We start from the raw sequence: 21,264 nt of genomic DNA, 5'->3' as shown, positions 1-21,264 counted from the left end.
TATCAGAGCTTGTTCTTTCTGCTTTGAGAATGATTTCATCCTGATTGCCATGGTTTCTGGCCACTAAGACATGCCCAATTTATTTTTAAGCTGCCTGTAAGTCAAGATGGAAGGGCTGATGGAGAATACAAGAAAACATATTTTGGCAATGTGGTCCCACCATTCAACCCTCTTAGGAACAGACTAGATTCCAAGAACCACTATCAGGCTTAGTGTGAGTGAATTCTCTACAGTAGTGGTTTTCAATCTATGGTTCGTGATCCCGCAGTAGCAAATATTACAGTTATGAGGTAGCAACGAAGATAATTTCATGGTTGGAGGTCACTACAACATGAGGAACTGTATTAAAGGATCACAGCATTAGGAAGGTTGAAAACCACTGCAACAACCTTTTACATGAAATTCTTAGCACCTCCTGGCTGAAGCGTGTCATGGAGAGCTACAGAACTACGTGGCTTGGTAGATGAAGCACTCGCTCTTCAAGCATGAGGACCCAAGTTCAGATCAGTAGTGACCCCATTAAAAAAAAAAACAAACCCAAGAGGTCCAACAGCACCTCTTGTAATCTTAGGCTCCAGAAGCAGAGAGGGGACCCACTGAGCAAGTTGATTACCTAAAGTAGCCAAATTGAGGAGCTCCAGGCTCAGAAGAGATCTTGCCTCAGTAAAGTGGGGCCTAGCAGAATTGTCATCAAAGAGACCAGAGCGACTTCAATCAGCGGCTGACGGTGGGAGCAGATGCAGAGAGCCACAGTCAAACATTCGATGGAGCTCAGGAGTCCTGCTGAGGATGGGAAGAATCAGGCATATACCAGAACTCAGAATCAACTGCCTAGGACTCATAGGAACTTGAGAAATCAAGGAACCGGTAGGGGTCTGGCCTATGTTATGACTGAGTAGCCTGATGATCCCATAGAAATCATAACTGTGAATTGGGGGCTATTTCTGATTATTTTGCTTATTGTGGGACCTTATTCCCTCTACTGAGCTGCCTCGCCCAGCCTTGATGTGACAGCATGTGCTGAGCCTTATTATAGCTGGATATGCTGTGTTTGGTTGATGTCCCCAGGGGTCCTGCTCTTGTCTGAGAGGAGATGGAGTAGGGATGAGGGAATGGATTTGGGAGAGAGCAGAGGGAGGTTGGATGTCATATAGGAGAGAAGAATCTTTTAAGAAGTTAAGAGTGGTTGAGGGAGACACCTTGGTCAATCTCTGGCCTCTACATATGCCTACACACACACACACACACACACACAGAGAGAGGGGGGGGGGAGACCTTATGCACGTGGCAATACTGTGTTTAGCTGGTTTAAATTTAGGAGGGGTGCACCTAATCATTTATAAAAGGAGAGTCTAAAGCTACCTGAGAGGATGGGAGACAGGCCGAGGGCACTTTTGCTGGGATGAGACATCAGTCTTAAGGGAGGAACACCATGTTAGGTTTGATGCCCCTATACCGTGTAACTTGCTGTTGGCCTTACCTCGCCTTACTTACCTACATGTGCAGCACAGGGGACAGAATACCAAGAAAGATGACAAGATCCTCACACCTCTACTGCGGTAGGAAAACAAAGATGGTGTTTTTCCTGGGTGAGCTCTCCTAGTCACATTTCTGTCTGTCTGGGTGCTCCCAATAGTATTTGAGAGGTTCCTAAGAGAGGGAGCACGGGGCCAATAGAGATGCTGGTGTTGGAAACCCACAGTCCTACTTGTTAGCTCCATTATGAGTGTCACAGCCCCCGACAAGAGCGCAGCCATCTCTCTTCTTTATGACTCCGAGGTGCCCCTCAAAAGAAGGCAGAAGGGAGTATCCCATTAGCTTCCATCACATTGAACGGCTCAAGAGTGAAGAGGCTTGTACCTCTGCCTACACACTGCAGCAGTGTCGGATGGCAGTGTGGTGGACACAGAGGAAAGTTCCAGCTGGCAAGTGTGCTGATTAGAGGAGCTACTCAGGAAAGCTGGTGGTGTCTGTGAAGGGCTAGCGATAAAAGGAGCAGCCATGGAACGGCTAACGTGCATGCGTGTCTTTCCACAGGTGCAAATGCCCACATGGTCACCCGCAGCCTCTGCGTAAGCCCTCCTTCCACATGTTGACCCAACTGGTGTGGACTAGTCTCCAGCCGCACCTCTCTCTCACAGCTGTGTTCTCCCATGAGCGTTCATAGGTGATGATGGGCGGAGGAAGATGACAGGGACAGGGGTTGCCGAGCACAGATGAGGAGTTCTGGAAGTGGCTATTTCCATTCCCTTACAGTGCAGGAAATAAAAGGTGGAACAGTGGAGCCAAGGGCGGAAGCTTAACAATCACTTCTTCGTAAAAAGGGGAAGACTGAGAAGACACTCATCTGACAGATGAGTTTTCATTCGCAAAATTCAATTAAAAAAAAAACAACCAACCAACCACTGTCTTTGGGAATTGTCTACGGCATCCTCTCTGATGACAAACCACCTATTTGGTTTTAATGTACTTACTTGGCATTTTGGAATAGAAGCATGAACATGGCATTGGAGGGGCAGCTGGAGATCATAACGGGCAATGGCATGAGTGCAGTCTCAGAAACAGCTGTATCTGAGGGTCTTTGACCCGACTAATACGTATTTGAGGTTAAGAACATCAATGTAGCTAGATGCTCGTGGTAAAGTCCCTAAAAACTACTTCCTACTCTGGTTAAGTCAAATGTGGCACCCAAATTACGTTTTCATGGTATCTTTCTTTATAAAATGGCAAAGGAAATGATGGCTCAGTGGGTAAAGCCTTTGCTATGCCAGCACAAGGAACCTAGTGAGTAAGCCCAGTACCCACAAGAGAAGCCAGGCGTGTAAAGGATACCTGGAACCCTAGAGATTGGCAGAGGCAGGAAGACCCTGGGACTCAGCGGTCAGCTTCTCTGGCAGAGTCAGTGAACGCCACACTCAGTGAGAGACCCAGCCTCAAATAATAATGTGGAGAGCAACAGAAGAAGGTACACACATGTACGTGCATATTTGCGCACACAGAAACATGTACACATGCACATACTACACACCTACGAAAACAGAGAACGCAAATTCTTCCAGTATTATTGATCAGAGATCAAATGATCATAAAATCTAAGTCAACGCAATGCTACAACCAGACAAACTGAAAGTCAAAAAATGAAACAGACACAAGCAGGCTCAAACATTTCCCTATGCCTAGTTTATAAAATAGCCACACTAGCTACAGTACACCTAAAACATCTACGGAATCAAATAAAACTGGGTACTATGAGCTGGACTTCTCTACTTGGGTGAGTTTCATTTATAAGCTAATAACGACATATATTTTTACACTCATCAAAACTTTCTAAGAAGTGTTCATTCCCATGCATGTTGCTGGCCATTTAAACATACTGTGGATTCTATGAAGAAACATGACACTCAGCTTCCATGAAATGTGGGTTAATATAAAGACATCCATTGTAATAAAAAAAACCTATGCAGTTCGTATGAAGTCCACACTGCGGGGCCGGCATCTGCAGCAACTGTAACCAGGCCTTGTTTCTCTCCACGGTCTCCTCTTTCTTACTTTTCTACCTTTTCCCCTGTGATCTTTCCAGGACTTTTTGACATTTTAAAAACAGTATGCCGGCGGCGGCGGCAGGATAGCTCACTGGGTAAAGCCACCTGCCAAGTCTGACAACAGGAGTTTGCTCCCAGAGCATACACCGTAAAAGGAGAGTTGTCCTCTGTCCTCCATGCACAAACTGTGGCACACAGTAAATGTTCACAGCCATGCATGCATCACAGGCAGGCACACACACACACACACACACACACACACACACACACACAAGCACATAAACACACACATACACAAGTAAGTAAATGTAATTTTTTTTAACATTAAGGAAAGTAGAGCAATACTACTGTGATTGACTTAGAGAGTACTTCCTCCTCTGGTTCATAGTTCTCTTTAGCAAGAAAACAAGGTGTGGTCTTAAGCCTTTGTCATAATGAATAAGGTGATAGAGTCTTCAGTGCCAAACATAGGCTTTCTCTGCCCACATCCTTAAGAGAGCTCTATAATACCTTGGGGTATGGTGATCTCTACCCTGGGTAAACTCACTGTGCTGGACCTGGGTGATCTTACTCATCTGGTTTACAAACAGCTTCCTATTGGTCAGAGCCCCATGGCATCCTTTCCCTTACTGGCAAATTTTCTGTCTTCCTTGATCACTCAGTTCAATGCAAGAGCCATTCCGTGTGCATGACTGGACAGCACGCTTAACCCTTCCCACTGACAGTGGCAGGCTTTGGGCCCGGGAGGGCTGGTTAAGTGTTTATCTCACAAACATGAGGATCTGGAATGGATTCCCCAGAACTCACATAAAAAGCAGTGGTGTGTGATTATAATCCAAGCATTGGCAAAGCAAAGCCAGGGGGATCCCTGTCCAGCCAGTCTAGCAAAATTGATGAGGTCCAGCCCAACAGGAGACTGTGTCTCAAAGGAGATGGACTATATTCATGAGGATGACATCTGGAGTTGCTGCCTGACTTCCATGTGTGCATATACATGCACACACACACACACACACACACACACTTTTAAAAACTGTGGCAGGTCAAAAAGACCTATAAGGAGACTTCTGCCTGGGTTCCTCTGCAAAGACATCAAGGCAGACTGCTACCCAGACCTAATTAGAAGAGCAAACATCTCTCTTCCCCACTCAAGGAGTTCTGCCAAAGCACTTATTTCTGCCGATTCATTTATGCAATTCAACTCTTTGCAAGAACACTCTGTCACCGATGATTTAGTGTTGTAGGTTCCGCAAGCATCTTTCTGTAGCATATACTCGTTGTTTTTTAGAAATCTAGGGTCTGTGGGGAAAGAGTGGAACGGCAAGGGGGTTTCCATTAGACACAGCCATTCTTCATTATAGGACCTGCAAATTCTGAAGCATTCTTGCATCAATAATCACAATAATAAACATTCCAGATTCAACTTTTAAAAATAAACCTTTCAGGAACTTGGTGTGACCAGTCATTATTTTTTTCAGGAGAGAACATGAGACTGGATAGATGGTGATTTTGGATGGTAATGCTATCTGTTAAAGTTGGAGAAAAAGACGAACATCTTGGAGAATTTCATACATACAGTCAGTCACAGAAGTTGTGCCCAAGGGGTGCCAGTGGAGATGAAGTGTGTGCTATACAATTTCTTCTCTGGTAGAGACTGGATTCTCTCAACATCCCTGGGACTGTCCAGTGTGTTCAGCAGGAAGTGAAACTGTACAGCTGCCTTTTATTTGCTGAGTTTTACTTAAGGAAATTGGTTTTGGGTTATCGTAAATCTTCCAGTCTCCCGGAATGCCACATTAGTGTGCAGACACTGGAGCAACCTGAAGAAGTCACATCGCTTAGGCCCCATTCAGTAGCTTCCTCCCAGCCCGTCCTCTCCCACCTCCCACCAAGCCTCCTCCTCTAGTAATGCCCACCCCGTCTCCCTCACACATATGCAGACTTTAAGCAGGAGGAATATTCATCCTGGTTTCAGAGAAGAAGGGGGCAGAATATACAAGGTCAGAGAGCAAGCATGAAGCGGCACTGAGCCCTTCACTTCTGAAGTAAAATTAATAACTTGGCCAGAAACTTGAATAAGTATTTTTAGCTTGAAACTAACTACTGCTACAGTTAATCCTTATGATCCAGACGGCTTGTACCACTGAGGCATTTGCTCCTCCAACATGTGCATGTACATACATACATACATACATACACACACACAGAAATACACACATACATACACATACAAACACACACACAAATACACACATATATACATATACACACATACACATACAAACACACACACAATACACACACATACATACAAATACATATACACATACAAACACACACAATACACATACATACGTACAAATACACACACATACACATACACAAACATACACACAAACACACATATGCACACAAACACACACAGGCACACACAAACACAAACATACACACAAACACACACAAGCACACACACAATACACACACATACAAATACATATATACACACAAACACACTCAAACACACACACACACAATACACACACATACACACACAAACACATACACAAACACACATGCACACACAAACACAAACATACACACAAATATACACACAAACACAAACACACATATTACACACAAACACACATATACACACACAAAGACACACACATGTATACACAAACGCACACACAAACACATACACACACATACATACTCATAAACACTCGCAAATAAGCTCATAAAAATTGGTTCAACATAGTTGTTTGCAAACCTAGTAAGCCATATAAAATAGAGGCATTTAAAAGCAATGAACACTAATGGGCCGAGCTTATTAAAATCTATTTTTTACTCCTATGAGGGCAGCTCTGCTTTTGGACATTTAAATTCTAAGCCATTCAAATACCTCCAACTATTTCCCCGCCAGAGAATGCTTCCCCCAATCACCAAAATTATGGGCTTCACAAGTGAAACTTAAACCCCATGTTTTAAAATTACTTCATTTAGATCAATTAGAACATCGTGTTTTCTTGGTTTTTTTTTTTTTTTATCTGTTTGATGTTGGAAGGAAGAGTGTTTATTTTCAAAATAAGAAAAAAAAAAAATAAGGAAATCCTAGTTCACCAGAGGAAACTATTGTCAAGTTTCTAAAAATGTTTCACACCTAACCTTGAACCCAAATAGAACAGTTCAGATGCTGTTTCTCTGTTCCTAAACCTGCGATGGCTCCCACCGCCTCCGGAACACAGCTCGGGCTCTGAAGCACAACATACATGAAGCTGCCTCTATGACCAAGCGCCATGGAACTCAACCCTGCGCCTGCCTCACCCATGCACGCCGTACCTTGCTGCCCAAGCACACTGTGGGCCGCTGCCTCTACAGCTCTGCCCACTGCCTACTCTAACCTGGCTCTCTCACTTCTTCTGGGGTCCCCCTCCCCCAACCCCCGGCACTGGGTTCAGCTCTTCCAGGAAGTCAGGCCTGGGGCACCCTTGCCCTGAGCAATGGCTGCTTCCTGTGAGGTCTGTGAGCTAGGGCTGGCACTGGTCCCTTCCATAGTTTCAAATGTTATTCGTGCCTACTTCATTAACATATTACTCTCCTCATTTCAGTGGACACCTGAGGTCTCAATAAACTCGCCACTTGGCACGGAGAGCATAGTTTGTCCTGGCACTTTTCCGTGTGCCTGCAAGTTTGAACTTCCCTCTGAAATGGCCACCCTCTGGAGACACCGAATCCTCCCCTCATCTGTCTTCACCCTCACGAGCACGACGGAAACAAAGCAAAGACTGATGCTATTTCTGGGCCTGTCCATCCTGCTCCGGGTATCTTACAACCTTCTCTGGTCCCGTCTAATCCCTCTGAAAGGCAGCAGAGCTGACTTATGAGAAACGCTGATGTCTCTCCTGAGCATTCCTCACAAAAGGAAGGTTCGGGAAGTCCAAGAATGCACACAGTAAGAGAAAACCGGGAGAGGGCTTATCTTCTGAAATGTTAATAAATGGTTTTGCTGGTTGCCAGGGGGATCACCTAAACTCTCCCTTCCCAATATCTTAAGAAGCCTCCTGGCTTCCCTCTCTGCTGGGGTCAAGCGCGTGTATTAAAACTTACTATAAAAAATTAGGCTGCGGCATTGAAAGGTTTACTACTAGCAAATAGTTCTCAGGAGGTAAATCTCAGCAAGGACTTCTTCAAGGTGTCTTTTGTTAGCTTGCTTCAGGGTTTAATCCTGTGAGTGAGGGGAAGGGAGGAAAGGCCACAATTCCCCACGACCACCTACATAAAACCCAGGGGCTAAGTGGGGGCCAGGTAAGACAAACCAGAGAAGCTAAGGAGAAATCCAGAGTCCAGGCTCTGAACTCTGGTCAAGAGGACAGTATCAAGACTCTCTTGAGCCCCAAGCTCTGTCCTCTAAGAGAGCGACTCTGGCAACTGGGGATACTGCTCGCAGCAGCTGTCAGGGGTACGTACCCCTTGTGTATAAGGCTCTGTGCTCATGCACCGCCACGCGCTGCCTCATATGACCTTTCCAGCTCTACAGAAAAGATCCTATAATTATTCCAGAATTCCAGATGGAAGCACAGACGCTCACATCACTTAAATGGTTTACCTGAGATCAAGTGGGAGCCTGGTAGTGGTCATACGGGATTCACATTTGGCTCTGTTTATGGGAGCCCAGACTCTAGAAGCTATTGCTACCTTGTATGCAGATATCCACATCTCAAACCAGGTCATCCTGAGACACGTGATACGGCGTGAGCTATCTTCACATCGCTTAAGAAACATCGCTTAAGTTTGTGGCAAAAACAGGGGTTCCGTGGTTTAGGTGAAGATGTTTACAGGGATTATGAATGTCAAACACAAGAAATGAAAATGGTTAAATGTTTGTGTGCCCGACCTTACAGAACCAAGCACCGGACCACGGCCCCTCTCTGCCCTTTGGATGCTGTTAATGCATTTTTCCATCTTTTTGCTTCCTTTATCTTCCTTCTTCCCTTCGTTTTCACTGCTAAGACATAAAAAATGATTCCCGGGTAGAAGTGATTAGTGCTAGTTGGAAGAGAGGTATCGGAGACACATAATAAATCATCGCTGTCTCCTCACCCTCTGGGGTTCTGTATTAGGATGTCATCCAGGCTGTCGCCCTCCCCCCTCCCCCCACCTCTTCCTCTCCACCTAATTCTGTCTTTCTAGTGCTATTTTTCTAGTCTGGTAGGCACAGCGCTGAACTGAAAACGCTCTGCCAAGACCCTTGGCAGCAGCCGGCCTCCAGGAATCCTGCCCACAGCCACAGTGCAGGAAAGAGAGAGGAGATGGAGCCTCTGAGAGGCAGGCCGGAGGGCCAGGCTTAGGGGCCGGCTTGGATGCCAGAGAGAACAGGTTTCCCTGGCCTATCAACCGCCCTCCCTCTGGAGCTCAGCCTCCTCCTCATGCCGGGGTCAGGGATACAACTGCTCACTGGCACTTGCTATAGTTCTCCTGGGAAGAGATGGAAGAAGTGGGAACCGGCGCGGCGCGGGGGGGAAGGGGGGGTAGGGACAGCGGGGGTGGGGTGGGGTGGGGTGGGAAGCTAGCACGCCACCCAGAGTCGGGCAAGCTCCACAGGGCATAGCCACGTGCCTGGAGCACACGGTCCTGTAGGCAGGCAGCCAGGGTGTCCACAGCTCCCAGGAGAGCTGGGGGTGGGGGATGGGGCGGATGCTGGTTTCTTTCCCACAGGCAGAAGAGGAGTTGCTAAGCCAGGGGCGATACTGCTAGGTTAACATCAGGAAAGTGATTCGTTCTAACCCAGGAGGGAGAGAAAGGTCAGATCAGCGACAGGAACGATTGCTGGGCAAGCTGAGGGAGGAAAAAAAAATGCATGTCCTATTTTTGCAGAGGGACGAGGACTAGATGAACAAATCCCTAAATGGAGAACGGGGACAGGGAACACAGCCATTTTTTTTTTACCCTGTCACTGCTCTCATAAGGACAGTGAGCTTTCCTGTACCGGAAGCTTCACTGTATCTTGCCATCTTTTATCCTGTTTAAGCCTGATGAAACTCCATGGAGAGGATGGCATTTATAGCCTCCATTCTATTGCTAAGCAAACTGAGGCTTGGGGAGGTGAACATGCAGGCGCAAGGGGCTGGAGAGATGGCTCAGCGGATAAGAGCTCCGACTGCTTTTCCAGAGGTCCTGAGTTCAATCCCCAGCAACCACATGGTGGCTCACAACCATCTGTAATGGGATCTGATGCCCTCTTCTGGTGTGTCGGAAGATAGACTGTGTACTCACATGCATAAAGTAAATAAGTAAATATTTAATTAAAAAAAAAAAGCCAAGGGTCTAGAATGGACACCTCGGCCTCCTGCCCCAAGGCCTGCATTCCTACCACCAAGCTGTCTTGGTTTCCATTTTCCTTCCCAAATATCTCTTGTCATAGGCAAGAGATAGTTATTCTGTATACTCCAGCAACTGGGATGTGAGAACAGGACAGTCCCAGGGCATGATGGACAAGATAAGGAAATCTAAGAGAATAAAATCAGAATAAACTGGACTTTCTCTCTCTCCCTCAGAATTCCTTTGATCCAAATTAAGTAGAAACTCCCAAGATGCTTGATGTGGTATAAATTGTGGTATAAATTGAGTCTCACAGGGGTCTCAGCCAACAGGTGGACATATTATGCTAGGTAGGAAAATATATGACCTGCAGATCCTTCGCCCATTTTTCCACTGCGGGACTTCCCATAATCCTGAATCCACCTGCACAGAGCTCCGCCACATAATTACCCAGATCCCACGGCTGGAAATTCCCTCCCGTGTTAAAGGCCAGTGAGCAGTAGGAGAACCAAATTCCAGGCTGCAAACCTGCAGCAAGCACCTCTGTCCCCATCGCTCATTTGTTCAGTGTCCTCCTGTCCCACATGTGACCACATGAAAGGGTTTTTACTTTTCTCTGTATCCGGCCTTCATCACAGTCCAGTCCCTGAGCTCAGAACTGAAAAGAAACCCTTCTCGATTCTCAGTTGAATCTGGGCCTTAAAGTGGCAGGACACCAGAAAGCTATTTAGACACACACACACACACACACACACACAAAGAAATGGTTTCAAATCCATCTTTACAAGCACAGGGTTTAAAAATATCTCTGCCTTTGTCTGCTATAGATGACTTTCCCTAAAGGGACAGCTGTCCTTAAAGCAGTCACTCTAGTCTCAGGGCAAACAGATTCTTATTTTTCCTAGTACCCAGCATACAACCCCAGGAGCTTTTTCTCCCCACAACCTCTGATACAATCTGACAAGCAAATGCCAACGCCTACAGAATGATTCTTACCTTCCTGCTGGTCTGGGAACAGCCAAGGTGCTGTACTCAGACACGCTGAAGCCCCTGCATCCAAGACGCCCCCACTGTCCCCCTCAAGGGCAGGACAACCCATGGCGTTGTCCCCCACACAGCTTTCAACTCTTCTCTAGCCTAGGTCCTTGGGAATTTTTTTTTTTATTTCTTCAGATATTGGGTCATTCTTTGATCACACACCTCCATGGAGGAATCAGATCTGAATGTGTAACATAGGGATAGGATCTGGGGGGCAGTCATAATAAATGGTTTCCAAGATGCACAACTATGCGTATCTATATCTTGCCATTCCAAGATACCCCTGAGGTAGACCTCATCCTGCATAACTGTCAGTCTGGCATCACACACTACCTTTCACCCAGACAGGCAGCACTATTGACACAATGCTATTGAACATAACTCAAAAGTTGCATACTGAGCAAGCAGTTGAGGGCAAACGTTTGAACTGTGGGGCATCATCTCCTGGTTACCTTGATAACTCTATCCCCTAAAAGTGCAGAACACTCTTATTTATATATGACTCTTTTGTTCTTGGCAACCCAATGTCTCTTGACTATCTCAAAACATTTGCCATAGAGTATTATAGGGTATGAAAAGCACTCATTTGTATGATAGTAGTCTAAATTAAGTCTAGATTTTGCTGTCTAAGTTGAAGGTCCGGGACATTAATTCTCAGCTTGGAGTGATTTTATTCCCAGAGGACATTGTGAAGTGACTCAATACACTTGCGTTTGCCACAACCGGATTGTGGGTGTTCCTGGCATCTAGAGAAGAGAGTTGAAATGTCCCTTAACTTCCTATAATCCACAGGCCACATGCCACAAGACTCAAGGGACAGTGATAAGGTTGAGATACTTCAGTGGAGACTGAAATCACAGTTCCCAGAATGCCCCTGGCTACATCTGTGCTCTTTCGTTCTGAAGACTCATTTTCCTCAAGATTCACTGAGTATTTCTATTTTGGTCACCCCTGTGAGCTACACAGAACAGTCAAGAACTCTTACCCTTTTCTAGCTTGTTTGAGATAACACATCCATCATGTCCCCTAAAATTCCATTTCTCAGTATAATCTTTATGATAAGCAAAATTGAATGAATGACAGAATGTGAAATTTTTAAACCTATTGGCACTTGAAAAGGAGCTTTGATTTGTTTTTCCTGTTAGGAGTATTACTTGGTTTTCAATTCAAAGAACAAAGCATTTGAAAGGATATTTAAGTGGAGGGCTTATTTTCAGATCCTTTGGTATGTTTCTTCTGTAACTTAATGAAATGCTACCCACAGACACTTGGGAGTTCCTTGCTACGGACAGGAACTCTCACTGGGGAATCCCTGTCACCTGAGCCATGGACCACTGTGGACTCTAAGGAGCTCTGACAAATGACTGAGCCTCAAATTCTAAGATCCTAATTTTTCACTTTCAATAGGAACACCCTAGACGATGCTCACCAGACAAAATCTCCTGTTGTTTCTCTCCAAGGGGAGGCTGTGTAACTGTATCTAGTGATGTCATAACAGTAAAAGTTAGCACAGCCACAACCATTCAACTGAAGAGAACACCCAAAGCTAGCCATCTGACCTCTGTGCGTTGCCTATTTTTCTCAAAACAGCCCCATCAAATTGAAATCTTTCATCAAATCGACATCTTTCTATTACAGGGGAAAGTGAGGCTCCAAGAGGTTATACCGCTTCTACGTCACTTAGGTATGTAGTAGGATGTAGGAAGTGCCAGTGCCCAGAGTCTCTGGGACTCTGCTCTCTCCCCATGACACATCATTACATCCGTGTGGAGAGGCTATGTATTTTGCTAGCTGCCTCTCCCACGGAAGAAACTGAAGACACTACCACTATGCATTCTTCCTAGCAGGTTTTCTAATTCACATCAAGAGAGTGATGCAGCCTCCGGGGATATCTGGAGGTTAAAGCATCATTTCAGTCGAGCCTATGGCCTAGAGTTATAGATTTTGGAGGTTGGGTAAAATAGATTTGAAAGCTCAGAAATCTATGAAAGGGCGAGCTTGGATTCCAGGCTAACCTATAAAGGTAGGGGTTCTCTTCCTCCTTCCTCTCAGTTCCTTCCCAGTTCTGCGTGTGACAGAAATTTCTCCATGAGGGCACAGAGTTCAGCAGAAGCTGCAAACACAAGTCTCATTGTCCCATTTGCTGTCCTTCCCTGCAGCTAAGCACCTTCCGATCAGTGACCTTCCTGTCGATTTATCCGTATGAATCTTTGTTCCAGGTACCTGTCCAAATAAACGCTCTTTCTTCCTGCTTGTTTTGTGCTATGGTGTGTTAAAGGTGTGGATCCTGGGCTGTCTCAGTCTGGACTTATCCCTGCCCATTTGGCAATGGGTTTTTAAAGCATAGTTCTTTCCCAGTAATGTTTCGGTGTCGTCTCTTTAAACATTCTTCATCATGTATTTGTGTATATGTGTGAGCCCGTTTGAAGGTGGGAGGTGGGGTATGTGTACATGTGGGTGCACGTGTGTCTGATTGGCCTGGGCTGGCTGTCCACTAACCCCAGAGATTTTCTTGTATCCACCTCCCTTAGCACCAGGATTACAAATGTGCCACCACGGCTGGCTTTTGACGTGGGCACAAGCCTTGATAAAGACGGAATAAGCACAATGAACAGATGACACTGAAAACTTATAAAGGAAGATTGGCTCACAGGAACACGGGGTGCTAAGACGGAAGAAGTTTAGCCTCAGGCAATAGGAAAACCTGCATTTACTTAGAGTCTTGGTCTTAGTCAATGCCCAAAGGAGATGAAAAAAAGAAAGAAAGAAAAAGAAAAAGAAAAAAGAACTGTCCTGCATGTCTACTCACATTTAACCCTTTAGGCTAGAGAAGAATGGATATGGGATACCTTTCTGGGGTCTACCCAAATTACCCAGCGAGATCCTATTATCCTTGTGTTCTGGGACTAGGGGAAGTGGGTAAGAGAGAGTTAGGATGTTTATTTTACATTAACCCATTATCCTGCTCATTAACTCCAGGCTGGAGTATCACAAACTGTAGCCTTTGAATCAACCACTCAGAATTCTCCTGGGATTTGGTTAAAATGAAGAGTCTGGGTTCAAACCCCAGACCTTGAAGAATTAGCTTCTTAAGGACAGGTCCATTGAGTCCGAGTCTAACTGACTCTGCAGGTGAGAGCTGCTACGCATGCTCACTGAAGGAGGAGGGCTATTCAGAACCGGAAGCGAGGGCTCCTCTCTAGAAATGTGTGCTAAGATCTCCAACTCATGCCAACCTCTCCCCCACTTCCGTCCCGTCCCCTCACATCTAAAGGGTGAACCTTCCAGAATTTACCTGGTCTGATGGGGCTCTGCATACAGTTCGGAGACGGGATGCCAGGGTGGACGGGTGCACTAGCCCGGCTGCTGAGATCCATGACGGAAGGAGCCGTGGACGAAGCAGGTTGCAAGCCAGGAGGGTGAGGGCTGTGGTCGTGCTGCGATGGACTCGGGGGGATGCCATTCTCTGACAGAAACTCCTCCAGGTCCATGTATTCCAACTGGAAGGTATCTCCATCATAAGGAAGAGTTTTGTCCCATAGGGTGGGTCCCAGGAAGGCCGACTGGGGGACGGTCGGGCTGTGATTATCATCATCCAGCTTCTTTCCTTTGTCTTTGTCTTTGCTAAATGCTGAAGAAGAAAGGGAAAGGTGAGCTTCGATTTTAAAAGCAGAGAAGAAAAGGGGTCATTCTGTCACCAGCCTTCCTGGCATCTGTTACAAAAGAGCTTCTAGGGGCACTGAGGCCTCTGGGTGCTGTCTTTTGTGGATCTAGAGTTTCGACATCTTCCTATTTACTTTGGAAAGAAAGCACTGGTCGGTAGGATGGGGCTACCGACTGATCTGGAATGAAAACAAGTGAACAGAACAGTCGTCGGTGTGTTATCTGAAGGGATTAAGTCACCGAAATCTATGCTGGAAAAACAGTATCCAACAGTATAGACAACTGATGTGATGTTTAAGGGGATCACCAAGGACTTGGTATGATTCTATCTTGCAGAAAGTGATGAGGGCAAGAATCTGAGGTCATTGAGACTTATAAACCAAGGGAGTTATGCTGAGTCTCAGGAAGCAGTCCTCAACCTACCTTCCCTCAACACTACGTGTCTAGTTTAGACCTTATTCCTTTCCATGTATTATCTCAATAAACTTGCAAGACTACAATTATCCCCCATTTACAAGGAAGATAAGGATGCTCCCATCAGAAGGAGCCTGTGGGGGTGAGGTAGAGAGGTGGGGGGTGATGGGGTGGAGGTGAAGAACTTTCAAACTCGTCCATTCGCTTAGAACCCCATTGGGACACATACAAGAGAACTACATCAGTTTTAAAAGGTGGGTTATTTTTCCTTTTCCCCAAACATTTAAATATTACCAAATTTACAAAAAGAAAGTATACATTTATACATCCCATCACAAAGCAGTAGTATACAAAGGTGCTGTGTTCTACTCTATGAGGGGAAGAATGCAGCTATTTCCTGTCTGGAAATACAGCTCCCCCGGATTGGTCTTTACCGAGCTGTCTGCATTTTGCTAATATTCAGGTGTGGGTGGAATCAGGATTACAGAATTTGATTCTAAGTTGTTGTTTTTCATTAGAGAAATGTGACCCCACCGCCACTCATTCGAATCTTCAAATCCTCCGCAGTCTCATTAGCGAGTTGGACTTAAAACATCGACCACAAAAGCCTACCGCATCCGCAGCTTTTTCCCAAACGCTACTCTTTAGGAAGCAGTGTGCGGGAGGGTATTTAGGGGCGGGGGGGGGCGGTCTGTGCGCGCAATCAAGCACCAGCAACTCTTGCAATGCAACAGGCGTTCTCTCCCAGGGAAATTGATGCAAACACCCCAAAGCTATTTGCAGCCCAATAATCTTTTCAAGATTTTATGCAGGAGCAGCATAATTCCCTTTTGTCCCTGTGATAACACCAAAGGCAAGATGCTGCACCCGTCCAAAACACAAATCCGTCTGGCATCAGTAGGGTTCCCAGCCAGGTCTCACATGCATAACCCCCTCCCCACCATACCCTACCGGGCTCCTCAGCTCCAAGCCACGGTTGCCTAGGGAAGGTTTGAGACTTACCAAGAAAGGGCTCTAGCCAGAGGAGGCTCCTGCACGCGGTTACACGTGAGCCTGCACAGCTCTCCCCTCCCACCGGGAAGAGAGCACCGGGAAAGTGTCAGCGCTGGAGGCGTGCACTGCTTCCCGCCGACAGACCACTCCCCCCACCCCCACCCCGCTTTGTGAATTGCGGGCCTGCGGGAGAAAAGCGCCTCTCCGCTCACGCCGCGTGAGTTCACAACACAAAACAGTAACACAATCTGAATATTCAGGCTGCCGAGTGAGAACCTCATTTACTCGGACCCCCACCCCACCCCAGGCCCGGCTCCAACCAGTCACCTCCCACCCTTTCTCCTCTCCAGTCCCAGAGACTCTAGTCTCCCGCGGAAGCGCACAGCAGGGATCCTGACCTGTCAAATTCACTTGTCACCTGCGCTGCAGGAGGACAGACCTAGAAAGGCGGGCGAGCCAGGTTCCCAGCGCTATTTCAAATGTTGTCCCGGAGGAGAAAGAGGGAGTGAGCCCCTCCCCCCAATCTCACTAAAGCCACACGAGGGGAAGAAAGATGCGGGTGCCCGGCCGACCTGGGGGTCCCTGGGAGTGCCGTCCCTTCCCTAAGCCCAGCTGCCCAGGCAACAACGCTCACCGTCTTCAGGATGAAGGGGGAGCTTCAGCGGGTTCTCCAGCAGGGACCTGAGCACGCCGTAGGGAGGCGGGATAAAAGTGGGGTTCAGGGGGAGCTGTCGGGACATTTTCTCCATCGTGATGCACTCAATTGTCTTTTAAAAAGAAGGCCAATCGCCGCCCCGAAATGTTGATGAGCTTTTTTCCTTCGTCCTTTGCCAACCAAAAGTACTCGCTTTCAAAACAGCGCAGACAAGGAAGAAAATAATAATAATAATCACTTCTGTCTTTGTAAATACATCAGCATACAAATATCAAAATTTAAAAACAAAACAAAAAAACTTTCGGGTTCTCAGTGCGGACAGTCCAGGGAGAGCGCATCCAGCGCCGCGGACTCCTCCGACCCTGTGCAGGATGCTCGTTCACACCTGCCTCCAACACTCAGTGTTGCAAAATGTTCAAAATTTCAAAGGGAGGAGAAAAAATAAGGAAAGGAAGAATTAAGAAAACGTAGACGGCTGCAGAGGAGCAGAAGGCAAAGCGCGGGCCCCGGACCCTCGCGCGAGCACCCGAGGCTGTGCCGTCCCGCCCCACCCCCCTCCCCGCCGCGGCCGCCGCTCCCCGCGCTCCGCGGCCCCGCAGAGCCGGGCTCAGCGCATCAGGCAGTCCATGTGCCGCTGCCCTGACAAGAGTGACGTCAGGGCCCGCACCGCGCGCCGATAGGCGTGCGGGGGCGGGGCCCGGGTCAGCCCCGCCCATCCGCCCCGCCCTTCCAGGGCTGCCTGTGTCACAGCGCCGCACGCGCTGTTTTTCCCGACCTTGCGGCGTTGGTGGGCAGCAAAAAGCGCAGGTGCCAAATTTCCTGGTTCACTCACTGCCTTGCTCTGGGAATAACTCCGCTAACTCTCACCCTGATTACTTTTGCGTGCTAGCTCAGAGTGAGCAGAGCAATGAGAAATTCGTGTCAGTGGTTTTCAGTGTGGAAATAAATTGGTGATTTTTAAAAGAAAAAACAAAACGATGGCTGAGGGGCATCCGATTTAAATTAGACCCCCTGGGGCGATGTCCTGGCAACCAATGGTTTTAAAAGCTTCCCAGGTAGCTCTAACCAGAGGACAAGTTTAGGACACTTGAATTTGAATAGACTTAAAGAGAATGACTTCTGGATATTTCTCCTCCTTCCTGATGAGCTTAGTACCTTAGCCCCACTGCATATCCAACCTAAAATACCAACTTTCCTGAATTCTAAATAATGTGCAAACCATATAATGGAGACAGGAGCTGCATGCAGACTGAGCTGAAGTGAATTGTCTCCCACGCTGTCAGAGGGAATTAACAAGACAGACGTTTGCTTGCAATGGAAGAATGGCAGGGGAGACTTACACATCGAATGAGCATTAGGAGTATTTACAAGATCCAGCATGGCTGTAATTGGGCCAACTTAGAAGGTCTGAATACTGATTAAAATAAACTTGTAAACTATTTGTTGAAAGGTTAGGGGACTCTAGTGTGTGGCTGCAGCATTTCCCTCTGGCATTTTGAAAGCTGTGGAATGGTCAGTCTTTTGAGCTTGGTGCTGTGGGCCTGGAGGTATGGAGAAAAGCACAGCACGGATGGACTGGAATGTAGGCATTCTACCTCATCTGCCAGGAGAGCTGAGGCCTGGAACAGTCTCTCCACACTCCTCTTTCCACTTTATACTACCCCCTCTAATTACACATTCCAGCCAACACTAAGTCCCCCTGCCCCGTGGAGGAGCTCGTGGGATGGTCTTTGCGATATTGATGGTTGAACTTAGGGTCTTACCCATGTCTGGCTAGTGGTACACAGTGAGCTGTCTCCTCAGACCTGTGAGGAAGGAAGCGTCTGTAAGAAGCTTTTCAAAGAGACATTTGTGAATATAAAGTAGGTCCCTGACATGTAAATATTACTGGGTATCCCTTCCCCCACCTCACCTCACTACCAAGAATGAGGGATAAGAAAGGAGAGAGGAAACAGCTAAAGTTCAGGAAACTCTGAGAGGGCCGCTGGCCAGAGGCGCTGGACATTCGTAAGTGGCCCTGGCTCTTTCTCTGAGCAGAAGTTGCCTGGTAAATGAAAGGCTGATCCCATGGCCTTCATTGCCTCCTGCTAACACCTGGACAAAGTGAACGGTAAGGTCGTTCTGAGACGCTCTTGGGATGTCTTCAGATTCCAGAAACATGAGTTCCTGAGCCTCCTGGTGGATGCTGTGTACAGCGAGTGAGCACACCGCAGGCCATTGGCTGTGCCGGGGCTGCTCAGAAGGCAGAGAAGACAAGGCGTGGCTGTATCAGGGAGAGACTGCCATAGAAGCAAATGGAGCCTGGACTTCAGAAACCAGTATCAGAGAGAGCTGACTGATGTGGGCATCTGTTACTGGAAGGAGAGCGCAGGGAAGCGCCGGAGCTGGGCTTGAGGTCAGTGGTCCTTGATGGGCTTCCCAAAGCCTTCAACTGTTTTGTTTCTCAGAAAAGAAGGGACTCTCGGATCTGAAGAGGTTATTCATTGGGTTAAAGAGCACTTGTGTCATAAGCATGAAGATTCAAAAATCATAAAAATAAAAAGAGGAAGGGAAGATGGAAGGGAAGGAGGAAGGCAAGGAGGGGAGGGAGGGAAGGGGGAGGGAAGGGAGGGAAGAAAGGGAGGGGAGGGAGGGAAGGGAAAGGAGAGAAGGTAGGGAAGGGAGGGAAGGGAAGGGAGGGAAGGGAAAGGAAGGAAGAAAGGGAAGAAAGGAGGGGAGAGGAGGGGAGGGAGAGAAGGGAGGGAGGGAAGGGAAGGGGAAGGACAGAGGGGAAGGGAGAGAGGGAAGGGGAAAGAGGGAGGGGAGGGGAAGGAAGGAGGGGAGGGAGGGAAGGAAAGGGAGGGAGGGAAAGGAGGGAAGGAAGGGGACAGAATGATGGAGGGAGGGAAGGAGGGAGGGAGGGAAAGGAAGGGGAGGAAATGATGGAGGGAGGAAAGGAAGGAGGGAGGGAAGGGGAGGGAGAAAAACCTCCAGCAGCAGCATGGCCTTGTAACCTCAGTGGGGGAGGCAGAGATAGGGAAATGCTAAAGGCTCTGAGCTCCAAGTTGAGTGAGAGACCCTGTCTTCAAAACGGAGGAAGATGTCCATGTTCATTTACACACACACACACACACACACACACACACACACACACACACACACAGGAGCTGCCATGCTCTTTTCAGAGAGAGAGAGAGAGAGAGAGAGAGAGAGAGGTATCATCTCCTTAACTTAATCCCTCCCCCCCCCCCATGAACCAGTCCACAAGGCAAGGAGAGGAGCAAGCGTTCTGACTGGAAACAGGTGAAGATTTCAAGCACAAGAAAGGAGGCCCCGCCCGCCCGCGTGAGGACCTGTTAGCACAGCCCCAGGACTCCGTGTTCAGAGGTCTCTGCCTTCCTCTCTTTCCCATGGTTCCACATAAGAAACTCTCCTTCATTCAAGGAACCTGCTTTCCTGGGCCAGTCATTTTCCTTCCCACCCAACAGAGCCTAACACTGTGGTTTTGAAATAGTTCTCATTGCAGGCGAATACACTGGCTTGGCGACTGACCGCTCAGCTCAGTTCCTTGAGAAGTTGGTTCATGTCATTTACTTTCATTGGACTTGGTCATCTCTGGCTATCAGTGCCCTGGAGCTCCATTCCCTTACCACACGGACTCTCCCTTCCCTCTGTCTTCTCTATTTCAAGTGTATGACAGAGGGTTCCAGAATTTTAATTATAGGAGAGAGTCTCTCACAAGCAAACTTCCTGGTACTCTGTCTCTGACAATCCTTCAACTCTCACTCCTGGGATGTTCCCTGACACACACATGTAGGAGCTGTGATGTGGGGGTTATTCACCCCCACACACATACACACACACAACCACAAGTTGTTCACCTCTGTGTTGTCTCCACTTGTGACTTTCTGTGATGGTCTCCATTGGCCAGGAATGGTGGCATTCGAACCCTCAGGCTGATTCTTAAGTGGATGCAGAGAGGCAAATCACCGTGAAGGTTGACCTGCCTCTACACGCTAAGTTGTGAATAGCACTTGTCCATTTTCAAGGCCCTTCCAAGACACGGCATTGTTTTTCCCTGACAATTCCACTGTTGGACGATAGTCTCCAAAACTAATGTTTCATATGCATCTGATGTTTTATTCTTTTTCATCCCTTTTTTATTCTGGGATAAAATTCTGTCATGAAGCTCAGGTGGGAGCTTGCATGGCTAATCTTTCTTCTTTTTGCCCCTGTAGTATCAAGGTCTCCTCTTCTCAGTTGGCCCTCCTTGCGTGGTTTTCTCAGCAAAGTAGATAAGCCCCAACATGCTGTTCCTGAAGCCTTTACTTGCTTGATGTGGCATTAGTCAAAATTAGGTGTGTGGCTAAGCCTGAGTCAAGGAGAGAAGGGGGTTCATAGGATATGGAGTCGTTCATTGGTGACAGCCAGAGGACCCGTCTATCCCTTCAGGTACAGTTTCATATGGAGACATCGGGGAGGTAAAGAAGCACTGGATCCTTTGGCTGCCGGTTCAATGAACCATGGGTTGAATGTACAGCTTGCTGGCCGTTCATTGTCCGTTCCATGCCCATTCTATGCATATGTGCGGTTCTGTGTGAGATGCAAAGATAAAAGCCAAACTGAGTTTAGTCTAAGTGGGCTATGCTGGGTATAACC

At 47.4% G+C, this 21,264-nt stretch overlaps 1 protein-coding gene across 2 annotated transcripts in view; it reads right to left on the bottom strand.

Moving 5' to 3' along the window:
- Hlf (HLF transcription factor, PAR bZIP family member) overlaps positions 1-17,147 on the bottom strand; it is a 56,081-nt gene extending 38,934 nt beyond the window's left edge. For both annotated transcript variants that reach the window (XM_052197043.1, XM_052197044.1), the window contains exons 1-2: positions 16,606-17,147; positions 14,197-14,532 (exon numbers count right to left, since the gene is read on the bottom strand). In XM_052197043.1, the coding sequence (XP_052053003.1) occupies positions 14,197-14,532; positions 16,606-16,720 (451 nt within the window). In that variant the 5' untranslated portion in view covers positions 16,721-17,147. The remainder of the gene's footprint in view (positions 1-14,196; positions 14,533-16,605) is intronic.
- Positions 17,148-21,264: the final 4,117 nt, after the last annotated feature.

Source organism: Apodemus sylvaticus, chromosome 10 (assembly GCF_947179515.1).
Source record: "Apodemus sylvaticus chromosome 10, mApoSyl1.1, whole genome shotgun sequence".
Lineage (NCBI taxonomy): Eukaryota > Metazoa > Chordata > Mammalia > Rodentia > Muridae > Apodemus > Apodemus sylvaticus.
Note: the sequence above shows the minus strand (reverse complement) of the source record. Positions and strands in the feature narration are given on the sequence as shown.